This window comes from Gigantopelta aegis, chromosome 4, assembly GCF_016097555.1.
Source record: "Gigantopelta aegis isolate Gae_Host chromosome 4, Gae_host_genome, whole genome shotgun sequence".
NCBI lineage: Eukaryota > Metazoa > Mollusca > Gastropoda > Neomphalida > Peltospiridae > Gigantopelta > Gigantopelta aegis.
In genome coordinates, this window is record NC_054702.1 from 112628665 (window position 1) to 112651321 (window position 22657).

General features: G+C 38.7%; 2 protein-coding genes across 3 annotated transcripts; one reads left to right on the forward strand and one right to left on the reverse strand.

Annotated features, from left to right (window-relative positions):
• The first annotated feature begins 6650 nt into the window (after positions 1-6650).
• LOC121371809 (perlwapin-like) lies at positions 6651-10906 on the forward strand. Of its 2 annotated transcripts, XM_041497979.1 has the most exons (5): positions 6678-6745; positions 7206-7293; positions 8326-8413; positions 9327-9494; positions 10226-10906. In XM_041497979.1, exons 3-5 carry the CDS (start codon positions 8362-8364, stop codon positions 10669-10671), a joined length of 666 nt encoding a protein of 221 aa, XP_041353913.1. In that variant the 5' UTR covers positions 6678-6745; positions 7206-7293; positions 8326-8361; the 3' UTR covers positions 10672-10906. The 2 variants fall into 2 exon arrangements, with proteins under 2 accessions (XP_041353912.1, XP_041353913.1); XM_041497978.1 differs by lacking the exon at positions 7206-7293 and having other exon boundaries at positions 6651-6745.
• A 126-nt stretch (positions 10907-11032) lies between these two features.
• On the reverse strand, positions 11033-15394 carry LOC121371810 (perlwapin-like). The gene is made up of 4 exons (XM_041497980.1): positions 15171-15394; positions 14090-14155; positions 12865-12955; positions 11033-11581 (listed from the first exon to the last, which is right to left on the reverse strand). Exons 1-4 carry the CDS (start codon positions 15207-15209, stop codon positions 11253-11255), a joined length of 525 nt encoding a protein of 174 aa, XP_041353914.1. The 5' UTR covers positions 15210-15394; the 3' UTR covers positions 11033-11252.
• Positions 15395-22657: the final 7263 nt, after the last annotated feature.

Below are 22657 nucleotides of genomic sequence, written 5' to 3' on the forward strand. Positions count from 1 at the left end.
TATTGTGGGTAGAATAATAAAAATACATGGCGAAAAGGTTTTAGGAAAGCTCATTTTGTCCGAATATCTCTATCTTTTTGCCCGAATTTGAGGGTTTTCTCCAGCTCGTGTGTGTGTGTGTGTGTGTGTGGGGGGGGGGGGGGGGTGCAGTTGCTATCCAAAAATGTAGCCAAGAGTGAAAACTCAATCTGAAACTTGGTTGTATACCCGCTGTTTGCACGGCGAGTTTCCCGAGGCCTGTTTTATTGTGTTAGTGCACAGTCTTCTGACCCGAGCTCTACATGGCTAACCTGTGGCGTCGTACATATATTTGCATATTAATAAGTTATCGTGCATATTAATAGACCACGCCCCAAATCCGGCTAGTGCCCGGTTTTAAACCCCCTTTTATTCCTCTTCTGATGTAATGTTGCATGCAATATCGTTTTTGCACATATGTTACTGTTGTTACCTATGGGATTTGATTAGGTGACCAATAAACGCCCTGTCTCATGAATTAAAACAACACGGGTGTCGCTAGAGGATTTCCCTGTTGTCACAGAATTAGCTTGCACGGAGGCGAGTGTGAAGTCGACAGAGAAATGTATCCCATGCATCGTTCTGTTTGTTAATAATTAACAGATCGCTGTAAATAGATCACGGAACTCGAGTCCCCTACGTAACATGCTCTTTCCGTGTTACCTAAAGGGTAAATACAGCTGTTCTATGAGCTAGGCGCTAACAAACCCCAGCCGTCACCACACAAGCTTTCCATAATGGAATGAAACCATGGACGTCAAAATACTCTCGTTTTTCGTAAGTACTAGTATGTACTGATTGTTATGTGACTCTTAGACGTTGGAATATGTCAGCAACATAAGGGTGGGGTATGCATGATCTTCAGAGTCGTGGGGGTGGGGGGTGGGGGGGGGGGGGCTTGTACTATCCACCCCCGCTTTCGACGTCTTGATAATGTACATTCTAGATCATTTAGTATATCGTTTAAAACAAAATCTGAACGACAAATAGGTTATCCATAGTCAGAAACGACAAAATCTGAACGACACATAGGTTATCCATAGTCAGAAACGTATCTCTGCACAATGCAGAGTCGAATGGACAATTGACAACAATGTGGTTGATTCCACAAATCTCTATCTAATGCCTCGTCTATAAGAGGACAGCCACTCAAGAGGGATTGATATTCGGAGAGATATCTAAATTTTGTATATGATAGAGGGAAAGAAAGTTTTAAAAGTGTTATCTCAAAATTGCATAATGTCTGCTTCCCGGCAAAATTATTTATTGCTTTGACATGTAAGCATATATCTTCAGCTAAATACCCACAAAAAAACCCCAACTAAATAATTTAATTAACTAGTAATAATAATAATAATAATAATAATAATCTTTAGTGTACTACCGACAGAATAGGGCGCGTTCAGTTGAGGCGAACACTGCGTAACGTTATGCCAGGTGGAAGTTACGCACAAATTTGCTGACTTCAAGCAACTCTCCTGTCTCTGAGGAGCCCTCTCCAGTTGATTTAGCAGATTTTATGGATTCCTCAATTTCATAAGGTTAGATGCGATGTGATACAAAACAACTTAAACCTAGTGAACGCGACTGTTTACACAGCGTATAAACACATATATACTACACAAAATTAGACAAAGCTATTTGGTCTGAGAATTGTAAAAAGTTCAATGCAATTATTCAGTGTCTAAAACATCAGGGACATATTAATAAAAAAACAAGTAAAATATTTAGAAGCCAGGTCACAATCACAAACCCGGAAATTTTATCTACTTCCAAAAATCCACAAGCCAGTCGATACATGGACCAATATTAACACACCACCCGGTCGTCCAATCATTTCAGACTGTGGATCAGAATCGTACAATATTTCAGAATACATAGACTTTCACTTAAAACCAATTGCAAATAGACATGAAAGTTTTTGGAAAAACACTGAAGATCTTCTATCAAAATTATCAAAAACCAAAATCCCAAAAGATTTATTCTTGGTTACCCTTGATATTGACTCCATGTACACCAACATAGGTATTGATGCGGGCATTGATTCAGTTAAGAGAGCATTTGATAACTACCCAGATCCAAACAGACCAGATAACAACATTATTGAGCTGTTAGAATTAAGCCTAAAAGGAAATGATTTTGAGTTTGATGGAGAAATGTATCAGCAAGTGTGTTGTTGTGCTATGGGCAAACGTTTTAGTCCAAACTTTGCATCTATCTATGTCGCCGAATGGGAAGAGGCTGCTTTAAAGAAATCGAGTAAAACACCTCTTTTGTACCTCAGATATCTCGACGATATACTTATCATTTGGCCACATTCTAAACAAGAATTTTGGAACTTTTTTGAGCTATTAAATCAACAGGATGACAATATCAAACTTAAGGCCACCATATCAGATAAATCAGTTGACTTTTTGGATGTAACAATTTATAAAGGTACACAGTTTGAAACATCAGGTTACCTAGACTACAAAGTGTTTTTCAAACCCACAGATACACACCAACTTCTCCACTGCAAGTCTTTTCACCCATGCCACACCTTTAAAGGCATTGTTAAATCTCAGATTATTAGATTTCACAGAAATTCGAGTAACAAACAGAATTTCAATGAGGCTTGTTCACTTTTATTTAGTGCTTTAAAACCTAGGGGATATTCAAAACGGTTTTTAAGAAAAATTAAATCTGAAACTGTTCGAGAATTAGAAAATCCCCTTAGGGCAACTGAAGACTATAAACCATACAAACTTCAGCATAACCAATCACCTCAAATAAGCACTGGCTCCTCTACTACTTGTGCCAAAACCAGGTGTAGACTTCACAACTTACTTAAAGCGCAGTCGACTTTCAAAAGTCAACAGACCAAAATTGAATATCAAATTCGGACAGACATGAACTGTGATTCGAAAAATGTAGTATATCTAATCACCTGTAATTTATGTAAAAAACAGTACGTAGGACAAACGCAAAACCAACTGAGAATTAGAGCAGTTTGTCACAAGTATGATATTCGGCATGAAGTTGACACCCCTGTCGCCAATCACTTCAATCTACCTGACCATTCGTTAGATGAAAATTTTGAAATAATTCCAATTGAACAACCCCTGATACTTGGTTCAACAGACCTCTTGAGACTTGAACGAGAGGCCTTCTGGATTCGTACATTACAGACAAAACAGCCATTTGGAATCAACGTTGAATCTGGTAAAGCTGTAAAAAGAGATAAAATAATTTTTCCAATAATTTACAGTCGACGTAGCGTTGATATTGGTAAACTTATGAAGGAGGAGTTTTTAAATCTGCAAACTGTTATGAAAAACCCTATTACAGCACGTCCGGTTATTGCATATAGAAAAAATCCAAGTCTCAAGGATATCTTAGTCTCCACCCGACTACACGCCGCTTAAGCCTCTAAGCCAATCCATTTTTCAGTGGTTGGTTTGTTGTTATCCCTTTCCTAACAATTTTTTAAAAACAAATACATCGTATCCGGCTGTAAACAAAACATAGTACTAGCCAAATAAATTTAAAACAAGACCGAAAAACAGTTATATTTTGTATATCACAACGGTCAATTTAAAATCAATTTCGAATCCCTGGGGCAAAATTAGAAAAAAAAAAAAAATTAGTTTTAAAAAATTCCTGAGCCAGTGCGTTCATTCATTCTTAAATACACACATACATACATACATACGGGCGATTCGGTGCCACAGGTTCGAGTCCCAGCAACGGCATGGGACAATTTGTGAGGCCAGAAAGGATTTAATTATCCCCTGCGCCAATGCGTTAATATCTATGTATGTAATAGTCAACCTCGACATACATACAATATATAGATATTCATACATCAATACATACTAGCCAGTGCCAGGTCTGCCCACTGTTTCATGCACGTAAGCGGGATCGACCGCGTAGATTGTAGGCCCCATGCATAAGGTTGAGTTAAAGAAACTTCCTTTTATGGAAGCTTCGATAGCTCAGAGCGTATCGTGGTTAGTCTTTCAATTTGCGGGCGAATCGGTGCCACAGGTTCGAGTCCCAGCAACGGCATGGGACAATTTTTGAGGCCAGAAAGAATTTAATTATCCCCTGCGCCAATGCGTTAATATCTATGTATGTAATAGTCAACCTCGACATACATACAATATATAGATATTCATACATCAATACATACATACATATACATAGATATACATACATACATACATACATACATACACACACACACACACACAAAGAAAAGTGCATAGGAAACCTCTTAACATATGTTAAGTACGTTTTAATCTTTGTAAATCACAAATAAAATTTTGGTTTTGACGTAATATATAAAACAAATAGGTCTTTCTTGATGTCGAGAAGTGGACTTTAACAGAATAATATTTAAAAAATAGACGAATCTATACACAAGCTGCATTAAGGCATACATCATTCTGGTTTAGGTTTCAATTCAAGTTAGTTTTTATTTAAATGGTATATACTCCAGCAGTTTGTTCATACTAGGTCTTTGTCTTACGATGTTTACTAATGCTTATTGTGAGAGACGTCCATATAATTGCGTTACACTTTTGCACTGAACCGTTAAAACCCTTCTGGATAATGACCGCTACCGGGATACGAACCCACTAAACACTGGGCAGAACCACTAGTGACAGATCGCGATGAACACACCAGTAACAGAGCACTTCGTGTGTTCAAAGAGGCGGGACGTGGACCAGTGATAAAACACTCGCCTGATGCGCGATTGGTCTAGGGTCGATTCCCGTCGGTGGGCCGATAGGGCTATTTCTCGTTCCAGCCAGTGCTCCACAACTGGTGTAACAAAGGCCGTAGTATGTACTATCCTGTCTGCTAATCGGGGGGAAAAAACCCCATTGCGTGGCAGCAGCGGGTTTCCTCTCTCATTATGATCTTTAACTATATGTACGGCGCCATATAACCGTAATTAAAATGTATAAAACATGCCTTCCTTCCTTCCATGTGTGCATGTTTTAAGTGTGGTATCAATGTGTTGTTCTCAATCTAAACAAGGCTACACCAGCACGTCATGCGACGCGATGTAGATATATCTACGAATGGGTATAAAATGAATTATTCAGTATTACATTTCGACAAGGAAATGGACGATAATGCTAATCGTGTTGACTTAAACTGTCTGATTCACAGCAAACTAATTCATGCGTTACAAAGCGTATCCTGTTGACGGAGAAAACAGCCACGGGTAACATTTACTGACGAGCATACGCCAAGGGTCACCCAGGATAAACACACCTATAATTAACAGTTAAACAGGTACAGAACTGTTTGCTCTGTATGTATCCGGCTTGTCACATAGCAAATAACTCAACTCCACTGAAAGATTTCCAATGAGAATATCTGGTATGAAAGTTCAAAGATCTGCCTCATTCTACAACCAGAAAGTTGTAGATATCTCCCAGAACTACTACAGATGTTTAAACTCATAGAACGAATTAACGCCATTGTTCTTGTAAATTATAACAGTATATAAGATATCTTCCGGCAGCGACTGTTCGTCATCCATCTCATCCCCCAACGTAAATAAAAGGTTTCGTTCAAAATATCGAGTTTGCATTCAAATTTAAAAAAACCTTATCACCTGTAACTTTACTGATCGCTTTTTGTTCAGTTAGCCTGCTACCAAGGACGCCATGTTGGTTGCTAAGGAGGAAATGTTCAGGACCATTAATAAAAAAAACTCGGCAAACTCCACATGTTTAAATTCGGCGGCGTTGTCATGTATTTTCTCACCACAACCAGTGTCTTATCAAAGTCCATGGTATGTTCTGTCCTTTCTATGGTAAAGTGCATACAAACGTCCCATGATACCTTTCTGTAAGAGAAGCCTTTGTTACAATAGCGGATGTTTTCTGTTTATCGATATAGTCATATGTTTGACACCAAATAACCTTTCCTGTTTAAATTAACAACTTTATTTTTCTTCACGTAATGAAGAGGCAGTGTTTACAACTCAGTCTGCTGTTGTACGACTTTACGACTGTGTATATTCAATGTGTTTCTAGTCGTCTTAATATTTGTAAAAAGCCCAGACTGGAATTTGTCTTCAAATAATTTCGTACGTATGAAAAAAAACCCAAAAAACAATTGGGGGAAATAAAATAAAATTAAACCTAGTGAAAATATTAGAACGATCAGAAACACGTTTAATATACAGCCACTAATATTTTATGCAGAAAAATATATTTGATATGTAATTACAATCATCAAAAAGTATCGTTAGTCGATAACATCTTAAAAATTACAGCAAACTCAGGAATGTCCTTTTAATAGATACACTCTGACACTTTTAATGAACAAAAATCTACATTATTATGCCGTTCATTGTGAGATGTTTCTGTTTATTAAAGGGCCTTTATACATAAACACTGGCATATCCAAACAATATATTCTTGCTCATTACTCTGGATTTAAAATTTTAATAGGTTAACCGACCAATACAGGGACAAAAAGGTAGGTAATAGAGTGTCAGACAGGAAATGGTGCATATATTCTGGGTCATGTAGGCTGATTTAAATTATTGCGAATTTCCTTTCAAATGGAAAAGTAAGCGAAAACAAATCTCTATAACTCGATTTTGTGTGGTGAATATATGTAGTCGGATCTACCTGTTGGTGATGTTAAACACACAATTTCTATTTTTCAGACTGTGTTTGTGATAACACATATACAGATGTCTCATGCAGATCCTTGTTCGGTGAGTTTCTACTCTAGTATTTGTGTATACAGTTCCTCATATTTGAGAGAAATAATTATATTTTAAACACTAGACAGTACTCAATGATATTTCATGAACAGAATGGAGCGAATGGAGAAATGGTGAGCTATTCCTCCTCTACAGGAAGAAAGCCAGCATCCTACGTTAACCATTCATTGTCTTATTACATACCTCTAGTTCTTCCCAGCAGTGAACGTCGTTTTCTTACCATTACAATCTATTTATTTCTGAACCGATTGTTCTTTCAATTATGTGGGGTGGGGGTAGGGTTCAAATTAGCTGGACCAAAACCTTTTCACCATGTATTTCCATTATTCTACTCACAGTATTAGTTTTAATATATGTAAAAATGCGAAGTGATTCGTTTGGAATCCTAGATAGTAGTGATGCAAATATGAATAAACTGTTATCCTGTTTCGAATATTTTCGTTGAATTCAGGCAACATTCAACCTGACCACCCCTCCTCGTCCGAAAAAGGGTATCTGTACCCCTATGTGTCCACCCACGACTTCACAGAATCAATTTGGTACGTTCTGACTGAAATATTAATTGAGTTGATAATAAGTTCATAGATTACGTCAGTTGGGTTATCGATTTGGCAACTACGCTGTAGAACTGAATATAGGGTAGGGGTTTTGGTGTATGATTTAGTTTCACTTTATTGTTGGAAGGTAATATTTCAACAGTGTTTACTAGAAGTGGGTAAGCCCGTTACATGGACGGGGTCGACTTTTCTCTACCGGACCGGCCTCGGTGGCGTCGTGGCAGGCCATCGGTCTACAGGCTGGTAGGTACTGGGTTCGGATCCCAGTCGAGGCATGGGATTTTTAATCTAGATACCGACTCCAAACCCTGAGTGAGTGCTCCGCAAGGCTCAGTGGGTAGGTGTAAACCACTTGCACCGACCAGTGATCCATAACTGGTTCAATAAAGGCCATGGTTTGTGCTATCCTGCCTGTGGGAAGCGCAAATAAAAGATCCCTTGCTGCTAATCGGAAGAGTAGCCCATGTAGTGGCGACAGCGGGTTTCCTCTTAGAATCTGTGTGGTCCTTAACCATATGTCTGACGCCATATAACCATAAATAAAATGTGTTGAGTGCGTCGTTAAATAAAACATTTCTTCTTCTTCTTCTCTCTACCGGTTGTCGGACGAACAAGTGTATGGGATGAACTTGCCGGGGGCGAAATGAGTTTTCCCCTGGAACCTTTGAGGATATCCTGATTTCCACATATATGCACATGTTATTTGTGGGATACAATGGCACAGACATTAGAAAAACTATCAAAACCTGTTACCTTCCTGAAACTCTGGTTCATACATACACAGCTAATCCACCTCAAGAAGTAATAATTGAACAATATATTTTTAAACCTAACGAATACAAAGTATCGGCAGGATCTAAATTGTGATAAAAATTCCGTAGCCATGGGGATTGGTCTTTACTCTCTCGTATGGTACGACTATGGTAGGAGGTCGATGGAAGGGAAAACGCACATTGCAAGAACAGAATTTACAAGATGTCTTTGTAGGTCCTAAATTTTATTAATGTTTTTCAGTCTGTCTGGTGTCCATCCGGTACAACGTGTCGACTCATGCAGAAGCTCTGCACATGGCGTCAGTGTCCTGTCATATATCCAGTATGCGGTAAGAAATTACTTTTACCGTTTATACCTTTTGTTTGTTGTTTTATTCCACGTCAGAGCTGTAACCTTTTATAACACACCTGTGGCGTTACATGAGTGAGAGAGAGAGAGAGAGAGAGAGAGAGAGAGAGAGAGAGAGAGAGAGAGAGAGAGAGAGAGATGGAGAGAGAAATAAAGTTAGAGAGTCTCAGAGAAACAGAGAGAGATGAAAGGAATATTTGTTTTCCGAAGGCTACAAACATTACCTGCTGTCGACCCTTAAAGGGGATCTATCAGTTACATTACAGCGGATTCTCGTGTAAAGTACTTATTATTTTTGTTTATTTGATGTTGTTTTGGGAGAAGGAGGTTTCTTTTTCTTTTTAGATGCAAAATTTTTAATTTCGATTACATAAACATATAATGTACAATGAAATACTTTCATATACTAGTTGAACAAATGGAAAAAGAACCCTTTAGATGATGGGTGGCATGTTAAACGTGTGCAGTCACAATGTTACGCATAATTTTTTGAGGCCATAAAAACCCCCCAAAAAACAAATATACCCCTCACCCCCCAACCCCACACCAAATATGGCGCCTACGTTATAAGAGAGGAAAACTGAAAGCCAGCACAAATTCAGCTATTATAGTTTTCTTTATTATATACTTTCTATATTTAGCCAAGAAACTTGGAGAAACCACCGTTTACGCTCACCGAGTTAACGTATGGAATGGATCATTTGTATTTATTTATCACAAATAGATGGCACTTGCAACTATTATATAATGTAATGTAACTGATACATACATACATACATACATATATAATAAGGAACCAGCGTTAAGCATCGCCAAGCACACTATTTTCCTTTCTTCCATTTACGGATATCCCTGACAAATGTCATATTACTGACATGTGTTCTATGTTTCAGGTCTGTCTAGTGTGAGGATCAAGACGTGTGGTCCTGGGTCCGGACCCGTGCTCGACAGTAATGGGATAGAAATGTTCTGTGGTCGAGGTTCAACTCGCTACGCGTGTCCAGGGAACACCCGGTGTAAGACTGATCCTTCTGGAAGGTTCGCCGTCTGCTGCTGGGCAGGTAAGCACCAGTCGTACACGTGGTTCCACAGGTATGACTATACCAAATAAAATCCCATAGGCGACCAAGTTAACGTTTGTGTTTAAAAACACTATATGCAATATATCAAACAAATTATGACCCATAAATACCAGTACTACAACCCCTACCTCAAAGTATTAACTGAAGAAAATGGTACCTTTAATAGCTCATTTTCGGTATAACCAGATATTTTTACAACACCCCTAGTTTCGCACAAAATATGAGTAATTTTGTTTACAGGTACCACATACAGGTTCCAAGCACAAGGCTACTTGACACCGTGATGAAATAAAATTGCATACATTTTTAGCTCAGGTGAAACTATTTGGTTTTTTACAACCAACACACTCACACTTATAACCAAGCACAGGACTTATGGTGTTAACTTCTCTATCAAAAGTTCAGTGCACCTCGAACTTTGACCCAGCCGGAAATTATTTGGTTTAGTGCTACCCACACACTCGTTTAAGTATTAGATTTCATTATTCATTAATTTTTTAAATGTATTTATGATCAGTAAATAGAAGCCATGACTGCATTTTCAACGTACATAATTATTAACAGAAAATATCCGTATTAATTGAAAATATCCATTAAAAAACTACATATTGTCGATTTAGAAAGAAGATATCGGTATTAATAGAAAATATCAATGCCGAACACATAACAGAAGTAACACATTAAAATCCCGCGTTTTCCTTCTTTCTCAGAAAGGAAGGCTGTCACTAAACCAGGAGGTTGTCCGAAACCGAGGCCAGGCTTTGATTTCTGCTGGGCACGATGTTCAAACGACGGCGACTGCCCAGGACCACTTAAGTGTTGTGGTCGTTGTGTCCGTGAGTGCACAACCCCAGTGTTCAAACAAAAAGGAGGAACATGTCCTATAACAAGGTCATTTGGCAGTAAATGCATAGACTACTGTCAGCACGACTACAATTGTCCAGGAAACCAAAAGTGTTGTGGGAGGTGTCCCCGTGTCTGTAAGCTCCCTATGTCGAACTCAAAGCCAGGGAAGTGCGATTATGCAATTATTGAATTCTGCAGCAACCTTAACCCCAATGGTTGGTGCACCACGGATTCTCAGTGCAGGGGAAATCAGAAGTGTTGCCCAACGAATTGCGGTGGACGTTGTTCCGACCCCTTCATTAAATGGTGATATCAGCAAAGGCTACCTGCCAATTCAAATTAGACTAACTTTAACCTTTACCGTATTAGATGTTGCTTGATTCTTCTTTTATAGTGGATTGGGTGGGGATGGGAAGTGAGGTGAGTGCGTTAGATATTTTAACTAACTGAAGGGTAGTTCTATATTTTGTTAAAGCATACAGTCGATTATAATAAAGATTCAGACAGCACCATGTTGTTGTTTGTGGTTGTGGTGGGTGAGTTTTCAACGTAAATCGGCTGCTTATTTGTTTTGTATGATATATGTAAGAATTTCAGTATCTTTGAAACATTTTCGTCTCTAACACAAGTTAATTAATGTATATTTATGCCAATAATAATAATAATAATAATAATAATAATATGCATTTATTACCATAAGATGGCTTGTTTGCAAATATCCACTTTGCTTTTTTCATGAATGCGTGGTTATTCATTGAAAACCGCTGCATTGAACAAAAGACACCATTTTGTTTTCTGTAAAAGTCTGTTTAGCATACATAAGTCTTCCCAGACGCACGAGCTGTTCGCCCCGTGTATCTGTTTCCCGCGGACAGCCGACCGTGGCCGGGTCTAATCCTGGAACATGTGGTAGAACCAGTGGTATATCCTGGGCATCATGCACATCTTGCCGCACCGCCCGGCCTTGCAGCACTTCCTCACCCCGAAACAGTCGCTGTCTCGCTTACAGGGCCGTCCACACCGCCGCCGGGACCGCCCCAAGCTGGGGTAGATGGGACACTGCCCTTTTTTGACGCTCGCAACGTTAGTGCATTTGCGAGGGCAGCTACCACAGCACCGTTGAGAGGGTCCGCACTCGTGGTCCCCCCGACAACGCACGACGCACGGGCCGAACACGCCTCGTTTGGGCGGCGGACACTTCTCTAGTGGGGTTTCACGTTCTGCAGAAAGAAAAACATTGATTACTAATTATCACGCAGTACATACATCCACACAGCATGGAATACATCCACACAGTATCAACGAATCCATCTATCTAACTATCCGTCTGTTCGACTGACCATGTATCTATCAACCCTTCCGCCGCCCGCCCGCCCGCCCGCCCGTCCATCCGTCCGTCCATCCATCCATCCATCCGTCCATCCATCCGTCCATCTATTCACCCATCCACTCATCCTTATTTTAATAATATTGGTACCATCAGAAATAACAGATTTTCTTTCGAACTCAATAACGGACACTCATTGATGTTTTGTTTTACAACTCATGAACACACGATTACTAATGATCACGAACACACGATTACTAATGATCACGAACACACGATTACTAAGGACCAGTTATCTTTAAACTTGCTGATACACGGACACTCATGATGGATTCTCTTTAAACTTACTGACACACGGACACTCATGATGGATTATTTTTAAACTTACTGACACACGGACACTCATGATGGATTCTCTTTAAACTTACTGACACACGGACAGTCATGATGGATTATCTTTAAACTTGCTAATACACGGACACTCATGATGGATTCTCTTTAAACTTACTGACACACGGACACTCATGATGGATTATCTTTAAACTTGCTGATACACGGACACTCATGATGGATTTTCTTTAAACTTGCTGATACACGGACACTCATGATGGATTCTCTTTAAACTTACTGACACACGGACACTCAAGATGGATTTTCTTTAAACTTACTGACACACGGACACTCATGATGGATTTTCTTTAAACTTACTGATACACGGACACTCATAATGGATTTTCTTAGACTTTATTGACACACATGGATACATGAAATATTATTTTTGAACGTACACACACACACACACACACACACACACACACACACGCACGCACGCAAGGACACGTGATATTATTTTTGAACTTCCTGACACACGGGCACTTGAAAGATTAACGTTGATGTCACTGACACACGAAACATGAAAATTAATATTATCCTTGAACGTAAACACACGCGCACAAGGACACGTCATATTATCCTTGAACGTACTGACACACACGGGCATATAAAAATTATCGTTGAACTTACTGACATGAACACTTGAAATATTATTTTTGAACTTACTGATACACACAACACATGAAATTTATATTTGATTTACTGCCATTCACGAGCACATGAACTATTATTTTTGAACTTATTGACACATGGACACACATGAAAGATTATTTTTGAACTTACTGACACACACTGGCCTGGCGTCTGGACACGGCGCTCGAATACACTTGGGCTGGATCACCTTGCACACGTAGCCAGGTCTACATCGGTAATTCTGAAACGATATCGTGCCACTGCCGAAATCACATTGTCAGAAGTTACAACGAGAATAATACTTCCACCCAACATCTCCGAATATACACCCGAAAACAAATAACCTCCGATAACTAATAATGTGTGAAATACATTTAAGTGAATGAACTTCATTAGTTAACAAGATACAGGTTTGTTTACTTTGACAACGCCAATCTAATGGACAATATGGCTTACATATTTCAGAATCATCTGTGCTGGACAGGTAACATTTTGTTTTAAATGTGAATGGTCTACTGAGATTAACAACGGCCATTGTAGACAGACTACTCAGCCGTTCGAGAGCTAGAACAACATTTGGACGGTTATGACCGCTCTCCGCCGTCAGAGATAACTGTATAGCTGTCTGGTTTCTTCGTGTTGTGTGTGTATTAGTGGTTACTATGTGAAATATTTGTTATCGGCGAACTTGAAAATTATCAATGTAAAGGTATTTAGCGTCATACATAGGATTAGTGTTGTATTAGAGATGGAATCTTTGCCTACCGTGTGGTAGGCAGCTATTCCGTTTTTTCTCTAAAGAGATATCTCTGGCTGAGAGAGCTTCATCATAACCGTCCAAGTCACGATGTCCGTCTAGCTCTCGAACGGCAGAGTACTCCTGGTGGAAACTCGTGGTGAAAATGAATGATATTCGATGCAGTGAGAGTTACACGCCCATCAACGGTACTAAACGTAAGCTTTCTAATAGTAATACCCATCCCTCATTTGACCCTCCACCCCAATACTTGCGCTTGCAAATACAATATATTAATATGACAATAATAGTCACAAGAGCCATTTGTTATAAAATATGTATGTACATCGATTAAAAAGAAATAGTAGCTATAAACGTACATCCTTTAACTAATATTATGTTTGATAAGCGTATCTTTAACTAATATTCTGTTTGATAAACGTATCTTTAACTAATATTCTGTTTGATAAACGTATCTTTAACTAATATTCTATTTGATAAACGTACAGTCTTTGACTAATATTGTTTGATAAACGTACAATCTTTGACAAATATTCTGTTTGATAAACGTAGTCGTTGACCAATATTCTGTTTGATCAACGTACAGTGGTTAACTAGTGTTCAGTTTTGTAATCTTACCCAGCACAGATGTCGTCGTGGCGGGGACCTGGCCTGCACGGCTAACACCAGCACCACACAGGTAGTCTGCAACAAATCAGAGTCATTTCCTTAAACAGGAATTGCAAAGTGTGATTGCGTACTTACATTTACAAAATTATTGGACACAAGTTATCAAGTGAATCTTCTCATAACTAATAATATATATTCTAATTTCTATCAGCGATTGCAATTGAAAAAACCTTTACTTAAAATAAATACAGTTAAAGGAACAGTTTAAAAAACAGGAGAATGAAAGAAGGGAACAAACCATTTTTTTTAGCTTTTTTCAGGGCAACATTAGATGTTTTAAAAAACATCCGGGTAGTTTTTACATCTTCGGCTGTTTCTTAAAAGGTGCACTGTCAAAGTTGCAGAAACCTTTTCTCGCTATTTTGTGCACGAATTTGTGATAAATAACCATACATTAATTGATCCCATATTTAACTCTGTGCAAACAGTGATTTTCTTGACAATCCTTGACGAACAAAAGTACATATTCATCTCGTATCCATTGAAATAGCAGCCATGTTTTTGTTTATATGGAGATGCGATTTAAATTCAAACTGTCACATCACGTGTTAACCTGTCAGTCACTCTTCTTGGAGTTTGCAATCGTATACATTTATAAAATATTAGTAATAAAAGAAGTATATACTAAATTATTCGGTATGTAATTCCAGGAGTAATCGTTACATTTCCCAATAAAATGAATAGTTTTGGTCATTATTCACCTTTGAGATTAGGCCTACCCCTTTAACAATGGCAGACGACATCTCATCCACACTTTTGTTTTGTATATTATTAGAAGAATTAATAATAATAATAACAGTAGCACTAACAATACAGGTAGTAGTCAAAAACCATTACTACTAGTAGTGATAATAATAATAGTATTTGTAGCAGTAGCCGCATCATAAATGAAATGATAAATGCATTGCGTAATACTGATATTTTCTACGGATACCAAAGAGACGTTAAAATGCTTATACTAAAAGTTAAAATAAGTTTTTAAAATTAAAATATAGAAAAATAAATAAATAAATAAATAATAAAATCTTACTAGGAGCAGGAGGTATTCGGAGCACCTGGATTTGGACATGTTTAGATCGTTCTCTCGGCGTGGATTCTCAATTTATAGGCTCTACGTACCCCGATAGAGTGAGTAGTCATACAGCGCGGTACATGTTAGTTGTCTATAGAAAACAGAAGACTGTGTATCGCGTCTGTCATAAAGAGACAGAAGCAGACAGGTATGTGCACAAACATCACGAGAGGCAATGTGCGCATGCCTGACGGCGACATCAACCATCACAACGTCCCTCCAGGACGAAACGGCTCTGACATGGATGTAAGTTACAGCGCTCATCAATCACCAAAACATACAGTTTCGCGAACAAGTATTGTTAAAACTCACATGACCTTAAGATCTTAATAATAAAAACAAAGAAGACAACATGTCTTTTTATGACTATGACGCATTGCGCAATTCTCTGATAATTTAAAAGCACGCAAGAATTTTTAAAAAGGAAGTGAAAGAAATATGTTTACTGACACCTCAGCACAGTTATAAACTTCGGTTATTGATATATATATATATATATATATATATATATATATATATATATATATATATATATATATATATATATTGGTCATGATCCACGAACAGATCCACCGAGAGGGTTTGATCCTATCACCCGTCGCACGACGTTCTACCACGGAGTTATATCCCGCTACGAATATGTGATAAATAATAAATTATACTTGGTTAGAATTCGAGCAATATCAACACTCGACATACACGTGCCGGTATATTGAATTATTATGAAACAAATAATTTGTTTAATCTTCAAAAATAATAATCAGCTAAAGACATATTTCACACCAAAAAAACCCCCAAAGTTATCTTTGGTACATACATTCTAGGTTTTGTTGGTGTCGGCCTGGGAAGTAGAACATCCTATTTTGGTTAGTACTGGTGTAAGCCGAATAATAAATGTCCAGGGAAGTATAAGTGTATAAGTGATTTAGTGTTCTTCATTGCTCTATGAGACGTGTTTTCTTTAACAACGAAATAAGGAAGTGTTTTGTTTTATGTTGTTTCGCTTGTAACCTCTTGGACTGGCAGCAAACTGAGATCTCTATCCTGCCTCTATCCTTAAACATACAACACTTTGACACCCAATAGCCGATGCATTTTTCGTGCTGGGGTGTCGTTAAACATTCATTCATTCATTCATTCATTCTATCCTTAAACATGTACAGAAGTGTTTACAGAACTTATAGGCACCTCACAGTTACACAACCACAGTCAATCATTTTAAAACTCTTCAAACCGATATTGTCATCAAGTGGACAGAACATGACCGAACAGAACAGATGATTAACGACACCCTAGCACGAAAAAATACATCGGCTATTGGGTGTCAAACTATAGTAAATACATCGGCTATTGGGTGTCAAACTATAGTAAATACACCGGCTATTGGATGTCAATCTATGGTAAATGAGTGTGTGGCAGTTTTTACTGCGCCAACAAATCTGAAGTATCAAGTTAATAAATCAATTTATTATATAATATTTAGTGAAATATCTTATAATATCAGTGAAATAAAAGTGTTATTAGTCACACAGTGTAACCATTACGTAATCATTGCGATGCCTTGTTTGTGTTTTGTTTTCTTTTAGCAAACCTGCTGTCTAATTACCGAACACATCTCCATTTCCTTTATTCTTTCTTTCTCCCTTTCAACAATATTTATTTCTGTTCATATTTAAATTGCAAAAATATATTACTGCCGTGACATGTATGTATTATAGAGAAAGCCTAGTAAGTTTTATAAGTTGTGCCTAATCCATTTGTTCTTTTAAAAAGCAATAATATATATATATATAAATATATATATATCAGTCAGTGAACCGACCGCGCATAATAGTGGGGTTGCTTAATCCCATTTTTTGACAAAATCGTTACTGAGTTGAAGAAAACACCAAATTTGGTACACATGATCCCTAGGGCCTAGTGATCAGATTCAGAAGGGGTGCCACGAAATCGGAGGTCAAGGTCACAATAAAGGAATGTAATAGAGTTTGCACCTGCATGTAATAGTCCAAGAGCCAAGTTTAAAAAGATGCCTAACATTATTTGTGCAACACCCTCTAAATAGTTGGCTTGTCACTTCTGGCTGTATTTATAAGTCCACAGAAGTTTTGGATGGATGTACTTCCTACAAATCTCGAAGAAGTAGATAGAAAACTTGAAGAAGCTAAAGCCATGAAAAAGGCTTGGATTTTAAAAGCTTTTGAACTTCTAGAAAAGGAAAAACATGACAAAGGTGATCGAATTGCCTTGTTTCTAATCAGCCAGAATCGTCTGATCCATCAGCTGTGAGTGCTTCACTTCCATTGTTTTATGAGAAGGCTGCATCAGTTGCCATGACAAAGCATGGCATGGACATCCAAAGAGACATCACTGCCTACCTAAATCCAGAACAGATACCTGTGTCAACATTTGACCAACCTCTCTTTACACTTGCCAAATACGTCCAGTGGAAATGGCCAGATCTATATGGAGAGCAGATGCACATAGTAATGCTCGGAGGGATTCACAAAGAAATGTCACTTTGGAACACAATCGGTGACTTTCTACAAGCATTTGGTTTGACAACAGCACTCAGTGAAGCTAGTGTTGCTACCTCTGGCATTGCAAATTCATTTCTGAAAGTATCTCACCGTACCAGGACAAGACACGCCCATCAGGTGACAGCAGTATATTTGGCAAAGCTTCAAAATAACGCATGACTGGAGATGATTAAACAAGACCAGACAGCATCAGACAGCAGGATGGGATATGAAACATGGCGACAATCCTTGATAAACAAGAGTCCGGCCGTACAATATTGGGACATTATTCTTGAGTTCGAAGTCCTGGTCATGATTTTAATCAGATCACAACGCACTGGTGACTTTGACCTGTATGTTGAAACATTAGAGGCTCTAGCTCCTCATTATTTTGCATTAGATCATCAAAATTGTGCACGATGGATGTCGATACACATACGAGATATTAAAGCACCACCACAAAAGGTTGGAGAGGACTTCAAACGTTTCTGGGTCATTTAAAAGACACATCGCAAATTTTCCTGCATACTAAGAGGTCAGGCACACAAACAGAACAATAAGATTATGAAAATACCCGGTAGAGCTATTGGACTCATGGAGAATGCAGTGGCCTTTCGACAGTGGATGATTGCTGGGCCAGAACAAGCGAGGCTGCTGAGTGAGTTCGAGAATCAATTCATCGACGATGACGCGCTGGCAGTTGATCACCATAAGCAAGGGCCCATAACTCAAGAAACCTTCAAAGCACAGGTGATAAGTCTGTGTGAGGCCATTGAACAAATGGGCAATCCATTTTCTGATGAATGTCCTGAATTATCAACTCTGGACACTCGCAACTGGGCAAATGCTGATGTGGTGCCAACAGTGAGAGGAACCAAGGAAAAAGGTCAAAGTCAGTACAAAACATTTGTCAAGGATGTCATCATTGACAGAGTAATGGCAATCCATGAACTAGTCAAGAAGAACTCTCTGCCTCTTTTTAAGCGTCCTCAGGCATCAGGATCTACAAAAGCAAAGCAAGCGATGGCCAGTCTTAAAAGTGACTGCACTCTCTTTGGTCAGCTTTATATTGCAAGCATGTTCCGAGATGTTGATCCCGAGGAGTTTTTCTCACATGAGAACCACCCATGGCCACCATCCTTATCACACCATGGGAAACTTCGGCTGCCAACAAAAATGTCAGATCTACTGACATTTCTTCACACAGAATCTCAGGCTGAAACTCCAGCGTCCTTCGATGCCAAGGTATTTGATGGTGCTGTCATAGTTCATCTCCTTCCAACTGGTCAGGTCTCAACATTTGATGAGTACTGTGAGAAGATTTTCATCACATGGATCACAAATCAGATGGACAATAGTGAAAGGATCGACATTGTGTGGGACAGATACCAGCCTGACAGCCTGAAGGAGTAAATTAGAGGAAGGAGAGGAAAAGGAACAAGAACCAAGGTTCGAGGTCAATCCAAACTACACTCAAAGATCAAAGATTAATTGCGAGATCCAAAGAACAAAGAAGAGCTCTTCAATCTCCTGACTGAGAAGACAGCTCTTCACAAGTTTCCACTAGGAAAGAGAGGTCTACATCACCAATGGAGAATCAGTTATCTCAATTGACTCCAAGCACCCCATGGGACCCTGTACTCACGAAGAGGCTTCCACATCAGTGACGCTATTGAGAAAGGAGCCAAAATGATCCTTGTACGAACAGTTAACACAGATGTCATCGTCATACTCGTTGGAATATTCTTCACTTTTAAATCAAGTCACCCTGAGGTTGAACTGTGGGTAGCATTTGGTTCTGGAAAATGGTTTCAATACTATTGCACAAACAGCATCTGCAGGAATCTTGGACATTTGAAGATTCGAGCCTTACCTGTATTCCACTCTATAACAGGATCCGATACTACGTCGCAATTCTTTGGAATGGGGAAGAAAAAAGCCTGGGAAGCCTGGGAGTAATATCCAAGTGACACCGAGTCATTCTGCTACATGGCTGGCCATCCGTTATAGATCAATGAATTGGAAATGGCAATATTTGCTTCACTAGAACGACTCACATGCATTCTGTATGATAAGACCACCAACCAGAGCAGCGTAAATGACTTGAGACAAGAGCTCTTCTCAAAATCAACACATGGAATGGAGAGTCTACCTCCAACCCAGGCTGCATTACTGCTACATGTCAACAGGGGACAGTACCAAGCAAGCATCTGGACCGATTGTCTTCAGTCAGAACCAAATCAGCCTAGTCCCCAGGGTTATGGCTGGACAAAACATAACGATTCTTGGATGCCAGTTTGGACCCTCTTGCCAGAAGCAGCAAAGGCCTGTAAAGAATTTGTCAAATGCAGTTGCAAAGCTCAACCTTGGTGTCACAAACATTGCAAATGCAAATTGGCAGGGCTGAAGTGTACATCAATGTGCAAATGCGGTGGGTCTTGTGGAACATAAGTACATAACTAGTAAAATCTAACTTGTAAAATGCTATTGAGAATTTTGTAGTCATCACCGATGATACCCATCATTGATTGATAATGACAACATGACAGATTGTTTTTGCAAGTACATATACATGTAGGTTGTGGTAATGTTTTTATATAAATTGTTTTAATTTTGTTCATCTTTGATGACCTTGCACAATCAAATGACTTTAGGTCATGACCTTGACCTACATTACCAAGGTCACCTCAAGAGTATATTAGATACTAGGCTAAGAATATAACACAGAAATATCCATGATCCTATGGGTTGACAAAAATCACTCATTTTGATTTTCATGTTTTATAAAAATGACCTTGACCTTAAAAATAATGTCAGTACAACACAACTCGTAAGATATCTTCCACATTGTTATCTGGATACCTTTGATGAAGAGTAGGGTGCTTAAATCTAGCCAAACATGAAAATCACAATGTTATTATGAAACGTGACCTTGACCTAGAGTCTGAAGGTCATCCGTACCCCCGATTTCATGGCACCCCTTCTAAATCTAATATGCACCCCCTAAGGATCATGTGTGCCAAATTTGGTGCTTTCTTCATGTCGGTATCGATTTTTCTTTATTAAGCAACCCCACTATAAAGCGAACGCTGTACCACTGGGCGACGTCCCGGCCCCTGGTTGTGCAATGCACACGAGCGCTGTGCCACTGGGCGACGTCCCGGCCCCCGGTTGTGCAAGGCACACGATCGCTGTGCCACTGGGCGACGCCCCGGCCCCCGGTTGTGCAAGGCACACGATCGCTGTGCCACTGGGCGACGTCCCGGCCCCCGGTTGTGCAAGGCACACGAGCGCTGTGCCACTGGGCGACGTCCCGGCCCCCGGTTGTGCAAGGCACACGAGCGCTGTGCCACTGGGCGACGTCCCGGCCCCCGGTTGTGCAAGGCACACGATCGCTGTACCACTGGGCGACGCCCCGGCCCCCGGTTGTGCAAGGCACACGATCGCTTTAGTCTGTTCTAGGGTCGCTTCTTTGCTGATATCAGATTTTACCAAAATCCCGGAAAACGTTTGGATGTTTTCAAGTTCTGCAGGCTTCTGTTATTACCACAGTACTGGGATAATGTGTGAGACACGAAAACGGCTATATTGCTGTTTTGTTGACTACAAAGATCCATTCGACTTTGTAAATAGACAAAATTTATGGTATAAATTAATTAAACAAGGCATAAGTGGGAAAATGCTCGCTATAATAAGGTCGCTATATCAAAATGTTAAACGTTGTATAAAATGTAATGATGTAATTTCTGATTTCTTTATATGCAAAAATGGTTTATTTCAAGGAGAAGTGTTGTCGCCAATATTATTTTCCATGTATGTCAATGACTGTGAAATATCAGACAACTGTCCTTATATCGATATACAAATGTTAAACATATTCCTGATAATGTACGCTGATGACATGGTTCTGTTAGCTGAAAAACCAGAATAGTTACAAATTCTCTGTTTAATTATATCCAAAACTGGGATTTAACTGTCAATACAAATAAAACTAAAATTGTTGTTTTTAAAAACGGAAGCAAATTACGAGATAATAAGAAGTGGTACTTTAATGGGTGTAAACTAGAGGTTGTAAATGAATTTATTTATCTTGGTGTTTTATTTTTCTATACTGGTAAATTTGCACGTGGGACACAGAAACGATTTGCAGAATAAGGAAGCAAGGCATTATATTCAATATTAAATGTATGCAAGAAAAATGTCTTCAATATCGAAACAATGCTTGCTGTTTTTGATAAATATATTAACTCTATCCTCAGTTATGGTGCTGAACTTTGGGGCTTTCACTCGATTCATGGTGTTAAAAAAGTACATATACAATTTTGTAAAAGGTGTTAGAAAAGGAACATGTAACGAATTTTCTTTTAGCAAACTAGGACGGTTTCCACTTCAAGTAACAAGAAAACTGAGAATTTTTAAATATTGGATAAAATTACGTAACACTACAAATTGTATGCTAAAGGGTATATATGAAGAAATGGCACAATGTAACTATAATTAGTTAATTAACATTTGGCACGAAATGTACTCACTTGGATTAAACTATATGTATATATTTGGAATTTATCGTATGTTGACGACAGTATCTACATTATAATCAAAGAAAAGATATTAGATACTTTTAATCAATTATGTTACAGCAAAACAATGACAACGCCTAAAGGACATTTATATCAACATTTATTAATGAATTAAGATTACAAACATATTTAAGATTGCCTATGAAAGCGCGATATATAAACGAAATATGTAAGATTAGAATCTGGCAGGTATCGAAACATCGAACGATCAGAAACAATATGTACTCTGTGTAATGCTAATGTTATAGAAGATGCAAGACAGAGTGTCCACAATACAAAGATTTGCGTTGTAAATATATAAAAATGTATTATTATAAGCGGCCAAGTGTGTATCGTTTTATACAGT

What these genes read in the sequence shown, in the direction of transcription:
- LOC121371809 (XM_041497978.1), top strand. Translation starts at nt 6,722, where the DNA reads ATGTCTCATGCAGATCCTTGTTCG. An exon ending in CTCATGCAGATCCTTGTTCG is followed by an intron (nt 6,746 to 8,325) that starts GTGAGTTTCTAC and finishes AATGTTTTTCAG; the next exon opens with TCTGTCTGGTGTCCATCCGG. An exon ending in TGTCATATATCCAGTATGCG is followed by an intron (nt 8,414 to 9,326) that starts GTAAGAAATTAC and finishes TCTATGTTTCAG; the next exon opens with GTCTGTCTAGTGTGAGGATC.
- LOC121371810 (XM_041497980.1), bottom strand. Translation starts at nt 15,209, where the DNA reads ATGTCCAAATCCAGGTGCTCCGAATACCTCCTGCTCCTA. An exon ending in CACGACGACATCTGTGCTGG is followed by an intron (nt 12,956 to 14,089) that starts GTAAGATTACAA and finishes ATATCGTTTCAG; the next exon opens with AATTACCGATGTAGACCTGG. An exon ending in CGCCAGGCCAGTGTGTGTCA is followed by an intron (nt 11,582 to 12,864) that starts GTAAGTTCAAAA and finishes TTCTTTCTGCAG; the next exon opens with AACGTGAAACCCCACTAGAG.